At 39.6% G+C, this 21,691-nt stretch overlaps 2 protein-coding genes across 2 annotated transcripts in view; one reads left to right on the top strand and one right to left on the bottom strand.

Moving 5' to 3' along the window:
• CCDC38 (coiled-coil domain containing 38) overlaps positions 1–6,186 on the top strand; it is a 34,219-nt gene extending 28,033 nt beyond the window's left edge. Inside the window, exons 14-16 of the mRNA XM_070755857.1 lie at positions 1,980–2,194; positions 3,794–3,887; positions 5,578–6,186. Coding sequence (XP_070611958.1) covers positions 1,980–2,194; positions 3,794–3,887; positions 5,578–5,685 — 417 coding nt within the window. The 3' untranslated portion in view covers positions 5,686–6,186. The remainder of the gene's footprint in view (positions 1–1,979; positions 2,195–3,793; positions 3,888–5,577) is intronic.
• On the bottom strand, positions 5,040–13,851 carry SNRPF (small nuclear ribonucleoprotein polypeptide F). The gene is made up of 4 exons (XM_070755858.1): positions 13,704–13,851; positions 12,167–12,292; positions 9,100–9,164; positions 5,040–6,046 (listed from the first exon to the last, which is right to left on the bottom strand). The coding sequence occupies exons 1-4, from the start codon at positions 13,704–13,706 to the stop codon at positions 5,980–5,982; spliced, it is 261 nt and encodes an 86-aa protein (XP_070611959.1). The 5' UTR covers positions 13,707–13,851; the 3' UTR covers positions 5,040–5,979.
• Positions 13,852–21,691: the final 7,840 nt, after the last annotated feature.

The raw sequence follows: 21,691 nt of genomic DNA, 5'->3' as shown, positions 1-21,691 counted from the left end.
GACCACAATTGAGCTCAAAATTTGTTGTTAAGCAAAAGCATTGTTAAGTGAAAATCACCACATTTTACTCAATCCATGACATTTCCTAGCTCTAACAGTGATGTGCAAGCTAGGGAAGTACCGGTACATCTGAAGACATGTGTAATGTTCTAGTTATGGTTAACTGTGTGGCAGAAAGTGGACTCTGGGTTTGTTTTCCTATTACAGTGAGGTTGAATGTACCATATATAATTTTACAAGAGCTCTCTCTCTTTCTCTCTCTGTATATACACATACAGTTTATATAGTAGATAATGTACAGTATATTTTTGTGTGCCTGTGTGTAATATTTATTTACACATATGGCATATATACATAGAATTAAGTATATTTTGGATGTTCAGTAATTGTAAATATAGAGGGAAATTGTATCTCTTTGAGGCAAGGAGAGGTCAAGTATCCTAACCCTAACCCAAACCAGCAGGAGCAGGGGATTAAGGTATGGTAAGTACCTAGGTACTTGCAATTTTTTTGCCTATACCTGCCTTGGGGGATATATACCTGTTTACCCTCTTTTAAACTTACAGAGCTAGTTTACTGGCTTTCTTTGAAATAAATATTCTAAAATATTTAATCTACTGATGCCTCAATTGATGTAATTTTATTGGTTTCCATTTTTATAAGTTACCAGTAGCCGCTGCAATTTCCACCCTCGACTTATACAGGGGTTTATAAATTTTCCCAGTTTTTGTGGCAAAAGTAGGCGCCTCGACTTATAGTCGGAGCGACTTATACTCGAGTATATACGGGTAGTTTACAGCCTCCCAGTTTCCAGCCTTTTAAAAGATACCACCCAGTTAACTTTCAACATGCGATTGGGAATCTGTATTTGTATTAATATAAAACTGCATTAGACTATTTAGCAACCACATTGTCATTTTGATCATATTGAATTGTAATCAATTATCATTTCAAAAGCAATTGTTTTTAATTATTTTCAATATATTTTTAATATAACCCCTTCAGTGTAGCTAGTATACCATTTTGGTATACTTTTATTTTGAGCATATACAGTATAATGAAGTTCTTTTTTTATTCTTGCCAGAACCCTTTGTTCAACTCAGTGTTGGTATGTTGTTATAAAATGAACCGATAAATAAATAATAAATAGTATTTATTGATTTCTTTTTTACAATCATCTCTTTGGTTCTTTGCTCTCTCTGTGTACTATTCCTTGATGGTGTTTATGCCTTTCCATTTCTTATATGTGGAATTATTCTCTTCAAATCCTTACTAAACATTCTCTGGAGGAAAAGTAGCTTCTACTGTTTTGCCTAGTTTTTGTTGGTTTTTTTGCTGGACCCTTCTTGAGCAGTTTTAGCAATCAGCACAGAATCCTACTTGCTGCTTCCCTTTAATAAGTTTTTTCCAGCTTTACCGGAAGAGCCAGACCTTAAAAATGGATTATCTCAATCCCCAGTTCACAATTCCAACTGATGAAAACAGCCAATCCCAACACTGAAATTGTTTCAGTGAATTCAGGATGGAACACCAAAGGCCTGCATGTTTTTACCTTGAACTGAACATCTCATCTTCCAATGTGCATTGGATGTTTACATTTGTGTTTGTATCCACATTGGTTTTATGCCTTTTTGACCACCAAACCATTTGTTTAACATTTATCCATTTGAACTTGCAGTATATTGCCAACTTTGTATTGTTAGATCTTGTCCACTGAGCGAATACCATTTTCCTTTACATTATTTTCTTCCCTTTTAGCAATGGTCAGAATTATATAATTCTTATGTTAAATTTGGGAAATGCTTTCCACTAGTATTTAGCTTTAATATTCAACTATAAGTTTTGATTCATCTTTTCTAATATAACCTCAGAATTTGCCTCATTTTTTAATGTATTTATTTACTAAAATATATTCTCTATTCCATTTCCAAGGTTAAGGGTTGTTAATAATATTAACCTTCTTTCTTTATTATCATAAGAATAAAATACTGGATGCACTTACTAAAAAAGTAGCAGAAGTATACAGTGTTTGCTGTGGGACACATGAAGTATCCAGCATGACCTCATTTCAAATGCTAAAAAAAATAGAAATGCGAGTTTCAGAACTCTGTGAGATGTTTGAAATACTTCCAAAGGAGTATCTTGAGATGATTGAAGTCACTGAAAAGCTCAGAGCAAAAGAAAGACGACAAAGGTAAGAGTTTGCCAAAATATAATCTCATCAATTAACATAATTTTAACTCTGAATTCCAATACTATTTTTAACCAGTATCAAGATTGGTGATGTGTCCAGCTTTTGACCTAAAAAGTAGACAGCTTCAGAAAGAATAAACATTTTTTGTTTGCTAGATGCTTTGAGGATCCCTAAGGCCCCCTTTACAGTAAAACAAAATTTTTATGAGCAAAGTTGGGGTGAATGATGGATTATGTCCGAAAAAATCAGTCAGACTACAGAGAATAGCAGTCAGCAATGTTGAAACTACACAAATGACAGAGAATATGGACAAATAGAAAGATTATTTCCAAGAACCTCAACACATGATTGGTGACATAATGGAAGGTTATATTTGTTGCATTACAAATAAGTGATAATCTAAATATGGAGCCTCCATTAAAGGTCAGAGAGTGTTTAGAGGATTTAGAATTTTTTTAAAAAACATGCCATCCAAAAATATCTCCCAAAGTAGCAAAAATAGCTGTGATTAAAAAATACAGAATGTTCAGTCTATCCAGTATTGGAACTCTGTGAGGGGAAGTTATGTGAACTAATAAAAGAGTGGAGGGCAGGCATTAGGAAGTTCTTTCCTACCAATATAATGCACAAGATTTCCCATCTATTATAAAATATTATTCTTGTCCATTAGGGCACACAGCTTTATCTTCTAAAATGAACGAACATAGCTTTTTCTCAAGGGCAAAACAAATATATAATTGATGTAATTATACAGTATAAGATTGAGGTGCTAAGTAGTTTTCGTTAGAGGAAAACCTTGTGGCACTAGTGGAAGCTGTATCCAAAAGGCATGAAGAAAAGGCATTGAGATTTCCTAACTGAGCAAGGAACTCGAAGTACAGTGATCCCTCGATTTTCGCGATCTGGATCTTCGCGAAACGCTATATCGTGATTTTTCCCATCCGATGACGTCACTCTCTTCCTTCCTTTCTCATCTTTCTTTCTCTCTCTCTTTCTCTATCTTGCTTCTTCCTCTCTCACACTCTCTTCCTCCCTCTCTCATCTCTTTCTTTCCTTCTCTCTCTTTCTCTATCTCTCCCCCTCTTGCTGGCGGGCGGGGGAGCGGGGGCATCAGCGAGGAGCCGGGGTTTCCCCTTTGCGTGGGCGGCGGGGAAACCCCGATCTTCGTCAGCAGCAGCGAGCAGACGAAGATCCAGGTTTCCCCGCCGCCCACGCAAACTCCACCATCTGCGCATGCGCGGCCATGGAAAAAGGGCGCGCATGCGCAGATGGTGTTTTTACTTCCGCAACCCTACATCGCGAAAAATCGATTATCGCGAGGGGTCTTGGAACGGAACCCTCGCGATAATCGTGGGATCACTGTATACTCCCTCATATAGACACACCCCCCCCGGGGGGGGAGAATCACAAGTTTCCAATAAGTCACTGTGACTTTCTCTCATTCTCTGGTCTAACATGTTTTCCCCCTTACTGAAATAATGCTGAGTTCTTCAGATTTAAACATAGCAAAATAAAATCGGGGAAGATTTTTAAAAAGGAAGCTTTCTTCAGACAATAAACTTTTCATTTTCAAAGTCTTCCCTTTTTTCATTCTTGAAGGATACGTGAAGACAAATTGAAAGAACTCAGAAGAATTCAGGAAGAACGGCTGAAGCTCGCTCTTGAAAGAGCAATTGCAGAACCAAAGAAAAGGGTTGGTAGTCATGCTTTAAAGATATGTTCTTGAATTGTGCTGGATGATAGCAGAACAGATGCTTGCTTACATACTTCGTCTAAGCCTAGACTAGCTATTTGTAGATAAAACTTTTACTAGCAACTTATGCTATATCTAATTATGCCTATTTTTTAATTATGTTGTTCTACCCATTTAAGGACAGAGTCATCCCTCTTTATAGTTTAGCAGTGGTCAAATTTTTTAAATAAAATTTATAAATGAATTTATAAATTTGGTAAAATAAATGTATAAATTTGGTGAAAGGTTGACTTAAACAGATGCACCATAAGAACAGGATTAGCCAACATAGCAACATTGTCTATCCACATGGTAGTGTTTTTGGAATAATAGCTAATAAATCTATAATAATTGTTCAAAGGAGATGCTTCATTATACACAAGACCACAGTGAGCATTAAATCATTTGTTTGCAATGTTTACTTGACTATTATGGAAGCTGCTCCCAGCTGTCTCTATGAGCAAGTAGCTTTAGCCGAATAGCTATAGATGTAGGTGGAGTGAGATAACAACAACCTCTGAAGTAGCTGCACAAATCTGAAAAATAAAGTGTTTTAAATCATTGTGCATTTCGGAGCACCTCTTGAATACTTTGCTGTAGCTCTAGCGAATTATACAGTATGTGAGGATACTTTATTTCTCTTCCTGAAAGGAAGTGACTTTGCAACTGTATTTGCACAAGTTAATTTTCATGCTATTATAACTAGTTCAGAAACTTAAAACTGGCACATAACTCAGCTTCGAGATTAGTGTCTTGAAGAATTCAAAAATTCCATTATTCCTCTCTGGAAAACACTCTACTGAGGATCCATCTGTTCCAAGAAAACTACAAGGGCTAATCATTATTTTTAAAACCCTCTAGAGGTTACTGGGATCATGCCACTTGAGAAAATATCTTTTTGCATTTCTTTTTCTGCTCACACAGAAGAAATTATTACAGTTGCTAATCTTTGGATGGCATTCTAAACTCAACAACAATTGAAGTAGACTTTGTCTACTTTTAAAAAATCCATTTAAATCAGAGTTTAAATTATTTTTATATTATTGGTTTTAATTCTGATTTCAATTCTGAAGGATTATGATATTATAAAACAAATAACAATGTAGACGACTGTCCAAAAGAACTTTTTAATAGTTTCTTCCTCGTAAAGTCCGTAAGAAAATGTGCAGACACCTAGTTTCTGGAGCAATCTTAGCCACAAGGTAATTTCGATCAAAGTAGGATATTTAACAACATATAGCCTTAAGATACATATCCATATTAATGGGGCCAAGTTAATCATGACTATCTTCAGTAATGTCATAAAAACAAAAGAATTTATACAAACATTGCCAAAACTCTTTCCTGCAAAGCATTTAAATGTACAGTCAGGTGTGCCAAATTCAAAGAGTGGTAGAAGATATCCAGTGATGTGACTTTATGGGGTGCCCAGACAAAACAGGCTCCCCCCCAAAACAAGAATTAAGTAATTTTGAAATGTGTTTTGTCTGATAGCTTTGTTCTAAATAGATCCACCTACAGGCATCCATTTCAAGTGTTTCTGTATTTGTATAAAATATAAGTGAAATACTATGTAATGGAAACTTTAACAGGAAAGTTGATTTTAAAAGTCCATGCATATGAAGGTTTTATATTTTTGGCTTTGTTTTAGACGGGAAGAAAACTAGTGTACCGCTCACAGCCTCCAATGACTAAGCATGAAGCAGCACAAACTACAGATGCAACTACAAGAAGTGAAGATGATTACTATTTTACTTGAAGTTTTTAAAAGTGTATTTTTATGCTAGTTGTAGATCTTGCTCCTAGCTTAATGCATCTGAGTCATATAAAGTAAATGGTGATGGAATGCATCTGATCCCATTTACTTTAAAATATTTGTGTTAAGGCTAAATAATCCCAGTTTTTATATTTGTGGTTCATTTCATATTGACTGTTTCTTTCAGCCATTTGTACTTTTCTCCCCCACCCAATGTAATGTTACAAAACATGAATTTTTCTTTCAAAAACTACAACTGAATATATATATTTTACACATTAAAAAGATTTTCCAACATTATTCTCTCATTTCTCCATCTTCTTCTTCTTCTTCTACACCCCTGATATATAGGACATTGTTGCACCTGGCAATAAAGAGATAAGTTATTTTTGCTGTAATTCACATTAATTTAAAAAAGACTGTTTTCTATGGCTGGTTTGCATTCAGACGATTTTGATTCTGTATTTGGTGTTGTGTTTAATATTAAAACTGCTTTTTATTGAATTCGTGTCATTATTTCAATACATTTTTCTATAACTGTCAAATACACTAAAGAAACAGTGCTTTATAAAGAATGAAATTGTGAAACAACCACTTTGTCTTGTGCAAATGATCCTTCTATTATTCTGCTTTCCCATACCTATGCCATCTCATTTGTCATTAAAATCTTGGGGGATGGAGCACATGGAGGGGCAAAAGAAATTCAGGAGAGAAAGAAAGTTGATAAGAATCGTGTAACTAAATTGCACTTAGCAACCTTAACAGAAGATTTAAAATAAAGACTTTATTGTAGCACTAAGATATCTGATTAATGCACTTTTTCCACTATAGATAGTTGTCAACTGATGTCCGCAATTGAGCCCCAAAGTTCCACAGTTAAGTGACTTTTGCCTAATTTTACAACCTTTACTATCACAGTTAATCACTACAGTTGTTAAGTTAGTTACACAATTCTTAAGTGAATTTGGTTTCCTCATTGACTTTGCTCATCAGAGGGCTGCAAAAGGGAATCATGTGACTCTGGGACATTGCAATCATCTGAATGTTGTCTATGTGACAATGGGGATGCTGCAACAGTTCTAAGTGTGAAATCTGTTATAACTCACTTTTTTCAGTGTCATTGCAATTTTGAATACTATACCTTAAACAAATGATTATAAGTCAAGGACTACTTGTACCAAGTATTACACAGGTAGTCCTCAGGTTATGATAGTAACAGGGACTGGAATTTATGTCACTAAGCAATGTGGTTGTAAAGCATACCATCACATGATTGTATCACTTACAAACATCATTTCCAACACTCCTGGTTCCCAAGTGTCAATTTGAGGACTGTGTAAATTATTAAGTGGGGACCTCACCTCAATGTGAGAAGAGATGGAAGTCCCAGGCAAACAGGCCAATGGGTGAAAGTTTCAGGTGAAAGCTTTGGGCAGGCAGATGCTACAGAGTGCAGGCAGGTAGGTGCGGGCAAGTATGTGTGTGGGTGGGTGAGTGGGGAAACTGCTATGGAGGACAGATGAAAAAGTAGTAAGAGTAGGAGTTACTGGCAACCTCCTGCCAGCCCCCCTCATCCGGCAAAGTCATGCCTGAACAATCAGTGGTCATAATCTGACCCATAGTGGATAAAGGTTATTTGTTAAGATTTATAAGAGCCGGGGTGGCGCAGCAGGTAGAGTGCTGTACTGCAGGCCACTGAAGCTGACTGTAGATCTGAAGGTCAGCGGTTCAAATCTCATCACCGGCTCAAGGTTGACTCAGCCTTCCATCCTTCCGAGGTGGGTAAAAATGAGGACCTGGATTGTAGGGGCAATATGCTGGCTCTGTTAAAAAGTGCTATTGCTAACATGTTGTAAGCCGCCCTGAGTCTAAAGAGGTGGGTGGCATAAAAATCAAATAAATCAAATAAATAAATAAATAAAATAACTCAAGAGTTTAAGGCATATCATATGGAGGGCTCCTCTCATTTGATTTACACAATGATTTGGCAAGATAGATGCAATATACACGGGGTGAACAAAAAATGGAAACACTTGACTTTTTGGCATAATGTTTGAACATGTTCAAATCAATCAAAACTTGACATATTTTAATGTTTTTTGTTTTTCAATTCTGTTATTTGATGTTTTTTTAAACTACCTTTTTTTTAACAGAAATTTAAGGAAATTGCTTATAACCTTCTAGAAATGGCCGACCTCTCAGACTTTCAAAGAGGCCAAATTGTTGGTGTTCGAATGGCAGGTGCTAGTGTAACAGAAAGTGCCCAAATGTTTGGCGTTTCAAGAGGTAATGTCTCAAAAGTAATGACTGCTTTTGAAAGAGAAGGGAAAATGTCCTCAGCCAAGCACAGGTCTGGTCGAAAGTCGAAGTTGTCTGAGAGAGACAGTTGGACTCTAAAGCAAATTGTTAGAACGGATCGCAAGACCACAGCTCCTAAAATCACTGCAGAGCTCAATAGACACGTACAGAACCCAGTTTCCACAAAAACTGTTCGAAGGGAGCTTCACAAATCTGGATTCCACGGAAGAGCTGCAATTAGAAAACCTCTGCTCTCAAAGACAAATGTTTCAAAGTGTTTATAGTGCTGTAGAAACCAACAAAAATGGTCCCTCGAGCAGTGGCAAAATGTAATTTTCACTGACAAATCACTGTTTACCATTTTTCCGACCTCCGGCCATGTTTATGTTTGGAGAAAGCCAAAAGAATCATTTCATCCAGACTGCCTTCTCCCAACCATCAAACATGGCGGGCGTTCCATGATGATCTGAGGTGCTATTTCTTGGAAATCCACTGGGCCAATGATTTCCCTTCGTGGAAGAATTAACAGCCATCACTATTTAGGAATTTTGGCCAACCAAATTCATCCTATGGTTGAAGAACTCTTTCCACAGAGGGATGCCATCTTTCAAGATGATAATGCACCAATCCATAGAACAAGAATTGTTAAAGAATGGCACGAGGAACATTCTAATGAAGTTCAGCATCTCATCTGGCCACCACAATCACCAGACCTCAACATTATTGAGCATTTATGGTCAATTTTAGAGATTCAAGTAAGAAGTCAATTTCTACCACCATCGTCTCTAAAAGAACGGGAGGGTGCTTTAACTGAAGAATGGGCTAAAATTCCTTTGGAAACAATTCACAATTTGTATGAATCAATACCTCAGAGAATTGAGGCTGTATTTGCCGCAAAAAGTGGACCAACACCATATTAAAAGATATTTTGGTGATTTTTCAAGGTGTTTCCATTTTTTTGTCCAACCCCCTGTATATTTGGCAAGGTAGCAATTGGCCCAATACTTTCCGATAAATTTCCTGCTGTGAATTTTAACTTGTCTCTATCTTCATCCAGCATTTCAATCACTCTTACCACAGTACTTCATTTTAACCCACTCAATTACATGCAGACGTTACCTTATCAGAACTTCACCAAGGTGTCCCGACAATGCACCATCAATATATTCTTCGGTATTGGCAAGCTTTATAAACAGAAATGAGTATTACTGGATAGGAGAGTTACATGTATTCCTTTTACAGAACATTTTCTACAAAAAATTAATAGACGTTTGAACATTTAATACATTGGTGGTTCTCAAAGTAATAACTTATTTCTGAGATCTTTTGAGTCTATCATTTGCATGACATATTGTGTATATATACATCTATGTGTAACATATTTTTGCTGATAAAGAAAAAGAAGGGAGACTAGATCTATTTCGAGCTTAATATGCTCTCATTAGCTAACCGTACCCCTACCGGGATTTGATCCTGCAGAGTCTGCTATCTAAGGCAGTAGCTTTAACCTCTCTTCCTCTCAGTTTGTGTATATATCTATACACTCAGTTTGTGTAGGTGTGTATGTGTATTCATGCTTGCAGTCCCACTCAGCCAATAGCATGCCCAAACTCAAAAGTCTCTTCCTTGGTATCCACCACTGAACACATTCTAAGTGGGGAGTCAGCACAGAACAGGGAGAGAACAACGGCTTTTCTAAGCAACACAAAGGACTCTTTCAGCCAAAAAAGAAAATAATTTAGTTTTCTAATTTTTTTTAAACTTTTTTTTCACCTTTTCTGATCATATAGAGATTTAATTCAAATGATTTAATTAACTGTTTTTGATCTTTATCTATTTCAGGCAATAGATAAAGCAAAGGAAAAGGTTTCCTTGGTCCAATCATGTCTACAGGGGATGCTTATTTCCAAACTGAAGGCAATTCCGTGGTCATGTGGCTAGTACAGTGCTTCTCAAATATTGGGGCACCCCCCCCAAGAGGGGAGTGCAGAGCAATGCGGGGGGGGGCATGTACATAAACAATAATTTTTGCACCAAACAATAGCACACAGCATAGGAGATATGAAGTGCAAATAACAAACCCTTAAGAGACATCATGGAAAAATATTTAACAGTGATGAAAAATGGACAGCATGAAACCAAATAAATTAAGGCACCACTTAAACACATTACATGCTCAAAAGCTGCTTGATTCATTTTAGCGAAAATGTGCCAAATATTGCAAACAATCGTCCCAGTGAAAAGTTGGGGGGGCGCGCAAAATGGTTTCTTTTCCCTGGGGGTGGGGGTGTAACAGAAAATAATTGAGAAGCACTGGGCTGGTATGACTGATAGATAAGATATACAACAGATGTACAAAGTAAAATTACTACCTTATAGAGAATGCAAACTTATTTTGTTACAAAGGTCTTCAAAACAAAGGTCCTGAATATGCACATAATGAAAATGTCAATTTATTATTTAACAAAACTTTGCTGTACCATCCAGCAATATTTGTGTACGTGCAATTCTATGTAGTCTGGTGAGTACCAGGGAGAAAGATTATCACAGCAGCTTATTTTCCACTCTGGCCATGGAAGAAGAGTCCCCTTGTCCAATAGACTGGTGAGTTTGGAAAAGGTAAGTCTGTTATTCTTTTAGCAGCTAGCTTAGTAGGAACTGGGTTGTGTAACTGAAGTTTTGGTAAACTAAAAATCCAATTTATATTTGGATGCTATCAACAAAGGAGACTTCCTCTCTTCCAAATTCAGGATTTAGTTGATAATTCTTACAGACATCATGAGTTTATAATGGTTTGTGGATGTTATAATAAAAAGAGTTTACTGTTAGCAATAACACTACAGTGATCCCTCGAGTTTCGCGATCTCGATGTTCGCTAAACGCTATATCGCGAGTTTTCAACCCGGAAGTAAACAACACCATCTGCGCATGCGTGGCCTTTTTTTTCTATGGCCACGCATGCGTAGATGGTGGAGTTTCCCCACCGGGCTGAGCGGCTTCCCCTGGGTCTTCCCCCTCTTGCCCCGGTAAGTGGCGCGAGCAAAGGCGTGGGCGCGCGTGCGGGGCCCGCTTCCCAGCTGGGAAGCAACAATACCAACCGGGTGGGTGGGGGAAGCCCCGGCGGCGCGCGCGCGAGGCCCGCTTCCCAGCTGGGAAGCAACAACGCTAACCGGGTGGGTGGGGGAAGCCCCTGCGGCGCGCGCGCGAGGCCCGCTTCCCAGCTGGGAAGCAACAACGCTAACCGGGTGGGTGGGGGAAGCCAAGCAACAACGCCAACCGGGTGGGTGGGGGAAGCCCCGGCGGCGCGCGCGCGAGGCCCGCTTCCCAGCTGGGAAGCAACAACGCTAACCGGGTGGGTGGGGGAAGCCCCTGCGGCGCGCGCGCGAGGCCCGCTTCCCAGCTGGGAAGCAACAACGCCAACCGGGTGGGTGGGGGAAGCCCCGGCGGCGCGCGCGCGAGGCCCGCTTCCCAGCTGGGAAGCAACAACGCTAACCGGGTGGGTGGGGGAAGCCCCTGCGGCGCGCGCGCGAGGCCCGCTTCCCAGCTGGGAAGCAACAACGCTAACCGGGTGGGTGGGGGAAGCCCCGGCGGCGCGCGCGCGAGGCCCGCTTCCCAGCTGGGAAGCAACAACGCTAACCGGGTGGGTGGGGGAAGCCCCTGCGGCGCGCGCGCGAGGCCCGCTTCCCAGCTGGGAAGCAACAACGCTAACCGGGTGGGTGGGGGAAGCCCCGGCGGCGCGCGCGCGGATAAGCGGCAGCAGCGAGGCGGCGGGGAAACCCCAATCGCTGCGGTGGAAGTAAAAACACCATCTGCGCATGCGCAGATGGTGTTTTTACTTCCGCACCGCTACTTCGCGAAAAATCGATCATCGCGAGGGGTCCTGGAACGGAACCCTCGCGATGATCGAGGGACCACTGTATATAGTATAAACACTATAAAATATAAACAAAGCATGAATTCTTTATTGAACCCCTGTTCAATAAAATATACAAATTAACCTGACTGTTTAACTTAATAATTGGGTTTTCCATTTTGTTTTTTTATGCATTAATATGATTCAATGTTATATTTCATTGCATTAGGCCTCAATTTATTTGCTCAAAACTAATAATCCCTTATTGTGCTTAGTAGTATCTTCTCCCTATATTTTTATCATTTAGATAACATGGATATTTTCTTGACTTACCTGCATATTCATGTAACCATCAACCGATACAAGATAGCCCTTGTATTCCATTCCCCACTTCAATTTCACCATTACTGGTTTCCCAGTTAGCCCATTTAGAAATGGTTTTGGATTGAGAGGCAAACTCTGCATAGAAAATAAAATAAAAACACCCCCCCCCCCATACACACACACTGTTAGACCAAACTCTTATCCTGATTACAGTTTGACTGCTAAGGTTTACCAATTACAAGTTTAAGAAGATAACTTGACAAAATGCACCTTTAATTCTATTAATGCTGTATAAGCAACTTTTATTCTTATGACACCATAAACTAATCAATGGGTTTCATTATTTGAGACATGTTCCAGAGATGTGCTAAAGATTATGGAAATTACAGTGTAACCATTCTGAAAGCAGCCAAATTGGTGGTGAGTATTTTAAAAATATCTAATTCTCTTTTAAAGTTGTACAAACTCATGAGAAAAATTACATGTTAACTTAGTCCTACATCCAACTTTACAAAGATGTGTTGCTTTCTCTATCTTAAGTGTTTCACTAATCACTTCATACTTCAGTTCCAACACCATAATACCATCCTGACCATTAATAATAATGATAATGATGATGATGATAATTTATTAGATTTGTATGCCGCCCCTCTCCGTAGACTCGGAGCGGCATACAAATATTGGTATTGGTACACTGCTAACTGGTGGTGTAAAGTTGGCTGTAGGATTTACTAAGTTAACGCAACATGTAATTTTCCTGGCCCCAAACACCATGACAAGAGCATACATAGTATTCAAGCCATATAGTTGTCAGAAGGCATCCTATCACTAGCAATTTTATTTTTAATCACCCAGGAAGGATATGCTGTGGGTCCCACCCTCCAAAGAAGTTCCATTTGATGGGACCCAGGCAACATGCCTTTTCTGCTGTGGTACATCATTCCATTTCTCCCCACCTCACACACACACCCCCATCCCCATGAGGTTAGTCCAGGCATAGTTTCTCCCTCAACCTCGAGATTTCACACAAGGTAGTTGTATGATTCCAGTGACGGTTATTCTCCCGAAATCTTGGTTTTGCTTTTTAAAATTCTAATTATGCCAGATCGTTTTGAGATTGTCATAGTTTGCGCACTGCCCAGAATCACGTTTTCATGAGACCGGTGGCTATATAAATAGGCCAAATAAGTAAATAAAATGTGTGTATGCATACCGATGTCCTATTCTCATCACCACCACCACCACCAGACGCACACCCACATACAGAAAACTAGGAATCTGCAAAGACCAGGAGAGTCCATATCTAGCTCGGTACTGTCTTTCCCAGCCTGGTGGGTCCATTCAGCCAGGAGCCTTAAGAACTCTACCCCAACTCATCTGTTGGGACAAACGCTTATTAACCTGCGAAGTCGGGGGTGGGGGAGACATTAACCCGCAGCACCCTGCCAATACCACAGTCAAGAGGCTCTTTCGAAACCGCCCTCCTAGAAGCATCAGCTGGAACCCGGGACCGTCCGGTCGCGCTGTCACCCCCTCCCTTACTCACCATAGCAACCCGACCAGGCGAGGGGCGGCTGCGAATGCAAAAATTATTCGGGGGCAACACGTGCGCCCGCCAAACTTGCAAAAGAAAAGACTCGGAAGTGACGTCACACGCGGTTTCTTGCCTCGAGCAAAGCTTTCCGGTTGACCTTTCCCCCGAACGGAATAATACCCCCCAGTCCCGTTGATAGACGTACACATTTTCCTATCTCTATGGTCCAGGCGAAGACAGGAAGCAAAGGCACTCTCCGATAGGCGGCTTTTCAGAGACAAGGCAGATGGGCGGGGCTAGAGAAGCTGAGTTTGATTGGGGCTGGAATGATAAAGAGCGGCGGGCTGGTTGCGCATGCGCAGTGCCTCATAGGTGGTAGGCTTCATAGTGCAAATCAGTTTGGGTTCGCGCGGCGGACTGAACTATTAGCATACACAAACCCCATTGGGCTTAGCGTAACAACACAGGCGCAATGCAAAAGGCCTTTAAGGAGTGCCGTCTGCTGGGTTTTGTTAAGGGATACAGTTGGGGTCCTCCAGTCTTTGACACCCATTGCAAAAACGGGCAGTGCCCATTAGTGAAAGTAAAATGTCTGTCCTATTTTAGGCTGGAGCCAAATGTAATTGGCAGTTACAATGGTGCTTAATATTCTTACCCATGGGTAGGCAAAGTTGGCTCTTCTATGACTTGTGGACTTCAACTCCCAGAATTCCTGAGCCAATCATGCTAGCTCAGGAATTCTGGGAGTTGAAGTCCACATGTCATAGAAGAGCCAGCTTTGCCTGTCCCTGTTCTTACCGAACGGTTTAGAATATTTTTTGTTAAAACTCCTAACTTTCCTGCAAAAATTACTCGGAGCTGTAATTTGCTGTAGTGCTAACCGTTATGAGCCCGTTTATGAGCCATACTCCCATTTCCACTGGCATAAGAGCAGCGACTTTTATGCGTTAGCAGTTCTTCAGGTTTGCCTCCATTTGGACTTTTTTTGTCAGAACAGGAGGTGGCAGAACAGAACTGGGTCTTCTATAAGCCATCAAGGCTCCACCAAGGCTGCCAGACATCTGAAGTCAGAAGAACAATCATAGCAGAAGAGAAGCGAGCACTCCGCAAACTCAGAGCTGCAAATAATGCGACAATATGTCCATATCCACTCAGTGAAGCAGTGGAAGTAATGTGCCAGTGTCTGGAGACTGTCAGGGCCTGGATGGGTGCCAACAGACTCAATCCAGACAAGACAGAGTGGTTGTGGGTACTGCCTCCTAAGGACACATCCATCTGTGTGTCCATTACCCTGGGGGGGGGATTATTGACCACCTCAGAGAGGGTTCGCAACTTGGGTGTCCTTCTCGATCCACAGCTAACTTTAGAACACCATCTTTCGACTCTGGCAAGGGGGACGTTTGCCCCGGTCCGCTAGGTGCACCAGTTGCAGCCCTATTTGGACAGTGAGTCTTTGCTCACGGTCACTCATGCCCTTATCATCTCAAGGTTTGACTACTGCAATGCTCTCTACATGGGGCTACCTTTGAAGAGTGTTTGAAAACTTCACATGGTCCAAAATGCAGCTGCGCGAGCGGTATTGGGCCTTCTAAGACATGCCCATATCTCATCATCACTCCATGGACTGCATTGGCTGCCAATCTGTTTCTGGACAGAATTCAAAGTGTTGGTTGTGACCTATAAAGCCCTGCATGGAATAGGACCAGACTTTCTCCGAGACCGCCTTCTGCCGCATGAATCCCAGTGACCGGTGAGGTCCCACAGAGTTATTTTTTTTATTATTATTATAGGCCCGGGGGAGATGTCTCAATTCCCCCATGCCTGACGGCAAAGGTGGCTTTTAAGGAGTTTACAAAAGGCAAGGAGGGTGGAGGCAATTCTAATCTCCGGGGGGAGCTGGTTCCAGAAGGTCGGGGCCGCCACAGAGAAGGCTCTTTCCCTGGGTCCCGCCAAACGACATTGTTTAGTTGATGGGACCCGGAGAAGGCCAATTCTGTGGGACCTAACTGGTCACTGGGATTCGTGCAGCAGAAGTTGGTCTCCTTAAGATCCTGTCGACCAAACAATGTCGGCTGGCAGGACCTAGGGGAAGAACCTTCCCTGTGGGGGCCCTGGCCCTCTGGAATCAGCTCCCCCCAGAGATTCGTACAGCCCCCACCCTTCTTGCCTTCTGAAAGAGCTTAAAAACTCATCTTTGCCGTCAGGCCTGGGGTTTCTAGATCTTCTCCCTGACCAATGAATGTTTTTTAGTATGATTGTCGAATGAATGGTTAATGGAAGCTTTTTAAAGTAAAAATTTTAGGATTGTTTTTAATTAATTGGATTGTTTATTATTGTTTTTTGTATATGCTGTGAGCTGCCCTGAATCCTCAGAGAGGGGCAGCATACAAATCCAAATAAATAAATAAGTAAACAAACAAATAAATAAATATTGTCCACACATGTCTGCTCAAAATGTGACAGAACATTTTGTGCCCTATAGACCTTATTAGCCACCTGCGGACACATTGTGGACAACCCACAACCTGTTACATGTAGACAAACATTATTTCATCCCTCCACAAAAAGATGAAATTTAAAAACACATAGGCTATTGTTAAATCTTCAAAACTATGCATTGTGCTATTTTTATGGATAACAAAACTCTAAAGGTTTTTTTCATGAACCTTTTCAGAACAAATATCTAATATGAAAAAGTTTGGATCCGTCTGTGATATGATGATCTATCTAGGCTCATTTCAATTCAGGGCCATTTCAGAAGACGGAACTTAATTATCAAAATTAGATAAAATATTCATCAACTTATTGTCTCAACATAAAAACCACTTCAGCAATGTGTATAAGTATATGGCATTGTGGGCTTTCCAATTTTTAACTGTTTAGCACACTATCAGACATGAATGAAAAAAGACATTTGATTTACTCATTGTAGACTGTGAAACTCTACAATTTTGCTAATAAAGTCTAGAATAGAATAGAATTTTATTGACCAAGTGTGATTGGACACACAAGGAATTTGTCTTGGTGCATATGCTCTCAGCGTACATAAAATAAAATATACATTTGTCAAGAATCATGTGATCCAACACTTAATGATTGTCATAGGGGTCAAATAAGCAATGAAGAAGCAATATTAATAAAAATCTTAGGATATAAGCAACAAGTTACAGTTGTGCGCTGAAATTTTATGAAAAAGTTCACACGAGACGTTTGGACAAAGAGAACAGAAATGTTTATTCTCTCTGGGTATATCAAAAACGGTTTGCAAAGCGGGTACTCTTCCCAAGGGAAGAGACACTTGTACAGAAGCTAAAGAGCAGGTTATATAGGTTTTTACAAATCACAAAGGTACATAGAATTCCTCAACTTATCATAGGGGTACACAGAATTCCTTGCCCAAATATGGTCTACATCCTGCCTCCCTCTCCCGGAGATGAATAGTTTATTGGGTAAACAGCAAACATTTATCTTATTAAACAGCAAACATTTATCTTGTTAAAAACAGATCCCAAAGTGACAGTCACAAGATAAGGAAAAACAGGAAATCCTAATCTTGTTAACTACAGACAGACAGCAAATACTGATATTCTTAAAATAAAACTTAAATTATTTTATACACAATGGATTCTTCCTTCAATTCCTTCATTTCTCTTCTTTGTTTTAATACAAAGCTTTTTAAGATTTTGTTTTATTTCTAACAACTTGCTTTTTTCTTCATTATTCATTTTCTCTTCCTGAATAGTTTGCTGTTCATTCTCCAGTAATTTCAACTTGTCCCCAATCTTTTTCATTACCATTATAGTTTTAATTGATTATTTACCGGATACAATACTTTCAATGGAACTCTGGACAAAACTTCTAATTAAGGAAATAAGACATGGTAACATCATTAGTCCATAGATTATTCTCAGGCATGGTAATATTCTCAGGCACAGTCTTATTGGTTCGAGCAGTAATATTTAAAACTATCATTATTTCACAAGGGACATATCCAATATTAGGGGCATGGAGATTTATTCTATTTACACACCATCTAATCACAATCGGATTTTGTAGCATCCATTAACTTTCTGCTCATATGCTATGCTTATATTCCATTCTACTGCTTCTAAGGGCCATTGGTCCCCTACATTTGTTCCCCCACACACATAACAATTGGACACATTTAATGTCTGAGCAATAATTTTGGCAAATTTCTGGCTCCCTCTGGTACTTAAAAGGTTTCTCAATCTTTTCCCAAAAGTCTGAGAAGAAGGTCTTACTTAATGGGTTTCCTTCTTCTACTAACTTACTAATTTTTAAATAAAATAAACCTCCAGTGTCAATCCCAGATCCATATATTCTTATTCCATGTTGGCTTCCCCATTTACTTATAAACTCTTGTGGATTATTTATGGCAAAATTAACAAAATTACACTTATTGTTCTCACAATTACTTTGCACATTTACTTTGGTAAGGTATCCACTGGCTCCAGGGTTAGTATTCCATGTGGCCCAACCTACACAATTCCAATAAGGACAGTATTTTTCATCAGTATTAAAACACTGTTCTTTAGTCTCCTCCCATTTTTGAGGACAGATATATTTGTCATTATATATATATATGTTCTTTGCCAATCCATATTCCCATATCCAGTGGGTACCTTGGCCAACTGGCAAGCTTCTAAAAGTTTTATTAGTAGGATTTCTTATTCACACTTTAGAATGAAGCTTTCCCTGATCATTTCCCTCCTTTACTTCTAACCAATATTGAACTGGGTTTTCCTTTGGATCATAACATGTCATTTTGCCTTGTTGCTTTCGTACATGATATGCTATAACCCTAAACTGACACTGCAAAGCTTTTCCTGTACACTCATATTTGCTTTGGTAAACCAAAGTTTGCCCTATCTTGCTCCCTGCTTGTACTCTTTTATGCACTTCTAGCAATCATTTCCCTTCTCCCTTATGTCTATTTTCCCTCTTATTATTATTTTGCACCTTCTTTTCATCAGTCATCCAAAAACTCCCTGTTTTTAATATTCTGGTTGATTTTGTTATTTTAGTGTCCAAGGCACACCGGCCTGTCCATCCCATAGGTAAATCTGAATACAACTGATTTCCACATTTTATATTGACTGGAATCTTGTGAATAAAGGTGAATGGGATAGTCTTATTCCACCATCCACACATTGCCCATTTTTGTAATACTGCATTCACCTTACATAATGGATCCTCAGCTCCAATTATAACATAACACTGAAATTCCTGAAATTCCTCCCAGAGACCACCCCAATGGCAAGGATGTGTCTCATCTTTGGGCCATTCAGTTACCATTTCATTAAACACATAAGTACATTTCTCTCAGGGCTCCCATCCCATTTCTCTCCCCTGTCCACCTTTTGCACTTATACAAATCCGATAACCCTCTGCTTTTCTCATTATCAACCCTAGCCATAATAGCATTACCCATCCTTCATTTCTCTTCTTGTGGGTGTACAGGCATCCAGGCTGAAAGGGAAAAATAAGCATTTTATTTTCTGGTTATCCGCAGCTTCAAGGGTCCGACAGGTTGACTTGTCCATGTATTGGGAGCACTGCTTTTCTTCACATGAGTATAATGAGTCCAGCCTCGTTCTGCAGTTCTAACAGTGGTATCTGTAGTCAGCAGTCAGCAGCACCTGGAACGGGCCTTCCCACATAGGTTGGAGTTTCTTGAGCTTCCACCGTTTTATCAGAATCCAATCACCAATTTCTTTACTTTAAAACTCAGGACAGATGTTTGCAACAACAGGCTAGTTAATCTGGAATATTCAAAAGACTAGGACAATGATTGCAAATATTGTTTCAGATCTTTATATGGAAATCTCCTGTTTTTAATCCACTCCCCCCTTAAAGACATTCCAAACAACATTTCATAAAACGTTAACCCAGTGTCTCTTTGAGGCTGAATTCTAATTCTCAACAGAGCTATAGATAATCCTTTGATCCAAATTAGCCCAGTCTCCATGTATAACTTAGTTAAACAATGCTTTATTTTACCATTCATATTTTCAGCCTTCCCAGAAAGGTGCAAGGGCTGTGTAAATCCCAATAAATTCCCAAACCGTTTCATAGTTCCCTGCACAATTCTCCCAATAAAGTGTCTACCTTAATCTGAAACAATTTATTGTGCTGACCCGTACCTAGGTATAACTTGTTCTAGCAGTAATCTTGTTCTGTTTCATCTACACATGGAAAAGTCTCCACCCATCCTATCAACTGACCCACTATTACCAGTAAACATTTAAATCTTCCCACTTGTGACATTTCTATAAAATCTATTTGTACATTCTGAAAGGGATATACAGTAATACAAGTGATCTTCCTTCTCATTGTCATTGTCTTACATAGTTCTTGTTTACCTTTTGGCTTACACATTTATTCACCACCTATTGTGCTGTAGTATATATTTTTATCCCAGTAAATGTTTTCAATACTGTGTCTATCAATCCTTGAGTTCCCCAATGATTCCCTTCATGTAATCTTTCCATTTTTCTCCTAAAATAAGGTTGGTTTAATACTTGTCTTCCATCTGGGAGGAATCATTTCTCATCCTTCCCCTCCTGCCCTCCTATCTGCTTTAGTTTTTCCTGTTTACCTTCACTAAATAGAATTTCTTCAGGATCTAATACTTGAGGAATCAGAACAAACACTCCTTCCTCCTCCTTCTGGCCCACTGCTTGAGCTTCTCTATCCGCTAATCTGTTTCCTTTCTTATCTTCTTCTTCCCCCTTTTGATGTGCTTGAATATGAATCACAGCAATTTCTTGTGGCCCTTTTAAGGCTTCTAAAACCTGATGTATTAACTCAAAATGTATTATTATTTTTTTCTTGACTTGTCACATATCCCCTTTCCTTCTAAATTTTTCCAAAGGTGAGTACAACTCCAAAAACATATTTTGAATCAATGTAAAAATATTTACTATCCTTTCTCTACTTAATTCTAGAGCTCTCAATAAAACATATAATTCGGTCACTTGTGCAGATCAGTGATTGGGTAACTTCTTCTTCTTCTTCTTCTTTTAATCACTGACCAAGTTTTCCTCTAATAAATGACTTTGATCATTTAGCTGAATGGTGTAACAACTGGCAACTTCAAATCTCAACCAACAAATGCTCTGTCTTACAGAATCAAAATACTAAATACATACTTGGAAATAATGAACTCATAGCTAACCCTCACCCTGTCAAAGACCTTGGAGTACTCATATCCAATGACCTATCTGCCAGAGCTCACTGTAACAACATTGCTTAAAAAAAAGGCATTAAGAGTTACAAACCTAACTTTACATAGCTTCTTCTCCAGAAACACTGAACTATTAACCAGAGCTTACAAAACATTCATCAGACCAATACACGAATATAGCTCACCTGTATGGAATCCACATTGCATAACTGATATTGACACAATTGAGACAGTCCAGAAATACAGTACTTCACAAGAAGAGTCCTTCACTCCTCCTCTCGAAACAAACTACCTTACTCCTCCAAACTTCAAATACTACGCTTAGACAATCTACAACTACGTCTCCTCCGAACAACTGATTTAACTGTTGTTCATAAGATCATACACCATAACGTCCTTCCTATTAGTGACTTCACCTTCAACAACAACAACACAATAATAGATACAAACTAAATGTAAATCACTCCAAACTTGATTGCAGAAAATATGACTTCAGCAACAGAGTGATCAATGCCTGGAGCTCACTACCTGACTCTGTTGTTTCTTCCCCTAACCCCAAAATCTTCAACCTTAAATTATCTACTGTTGATATCTCCCCTTTTCTAAGAGATCTGTAAGGGGCATGCAAAAGCACACTATTGTGCCTACCATCCCTGTTCTTCTCTCATATTATCCTATTATCCTAATAATGGCATATCCATTGCAACAATGTCCTTCCACTAATCTTGAAGATCCATCTATCACATTCCAAGCATCCTTTCTCCTTGTCCACTTCCAAATCCCCATCTTCTAT

The sequence above is a fragment of the Erythrolamprus reginae genome, chromosome 6 (genome assembly GCF_031021105.1).
Source record: "Erythrolamprus reginae isolate rEryReg1 chromosome 6, rEryReg1.hap1, whole genome shotgun sequence".
Lineage (NCBI taxonomy): Eukaryota > Metazoa > Chordata > Lepidosauria > Squamata > Dipsadidae > Erythrolamprus > Erythrolamprus reginae.
This window is presented reverse-complemented; position numbering and strand designations above follow the sequence as displayed.

Excerpts from the sequence above, each read along its gene's own strand:
- SNRPF (XM_070755858.1), bottom strand. Across the intron at positions 9,165-12,166 it reads ATGGTTACATGAATATGCAG|CTTGCCAATACCGAAGAATA; the intron begins GTAAGTCAAGAA and ends CTGTTTATAAAG. Across the intron at positions 6,047-9,099 it reads CTTGGTGAAGTTCTGATAAG|GTGCAACAATGTCCTATATA; the intron begins GTAACGTCTGCA and ends CTTTATTGCCAG.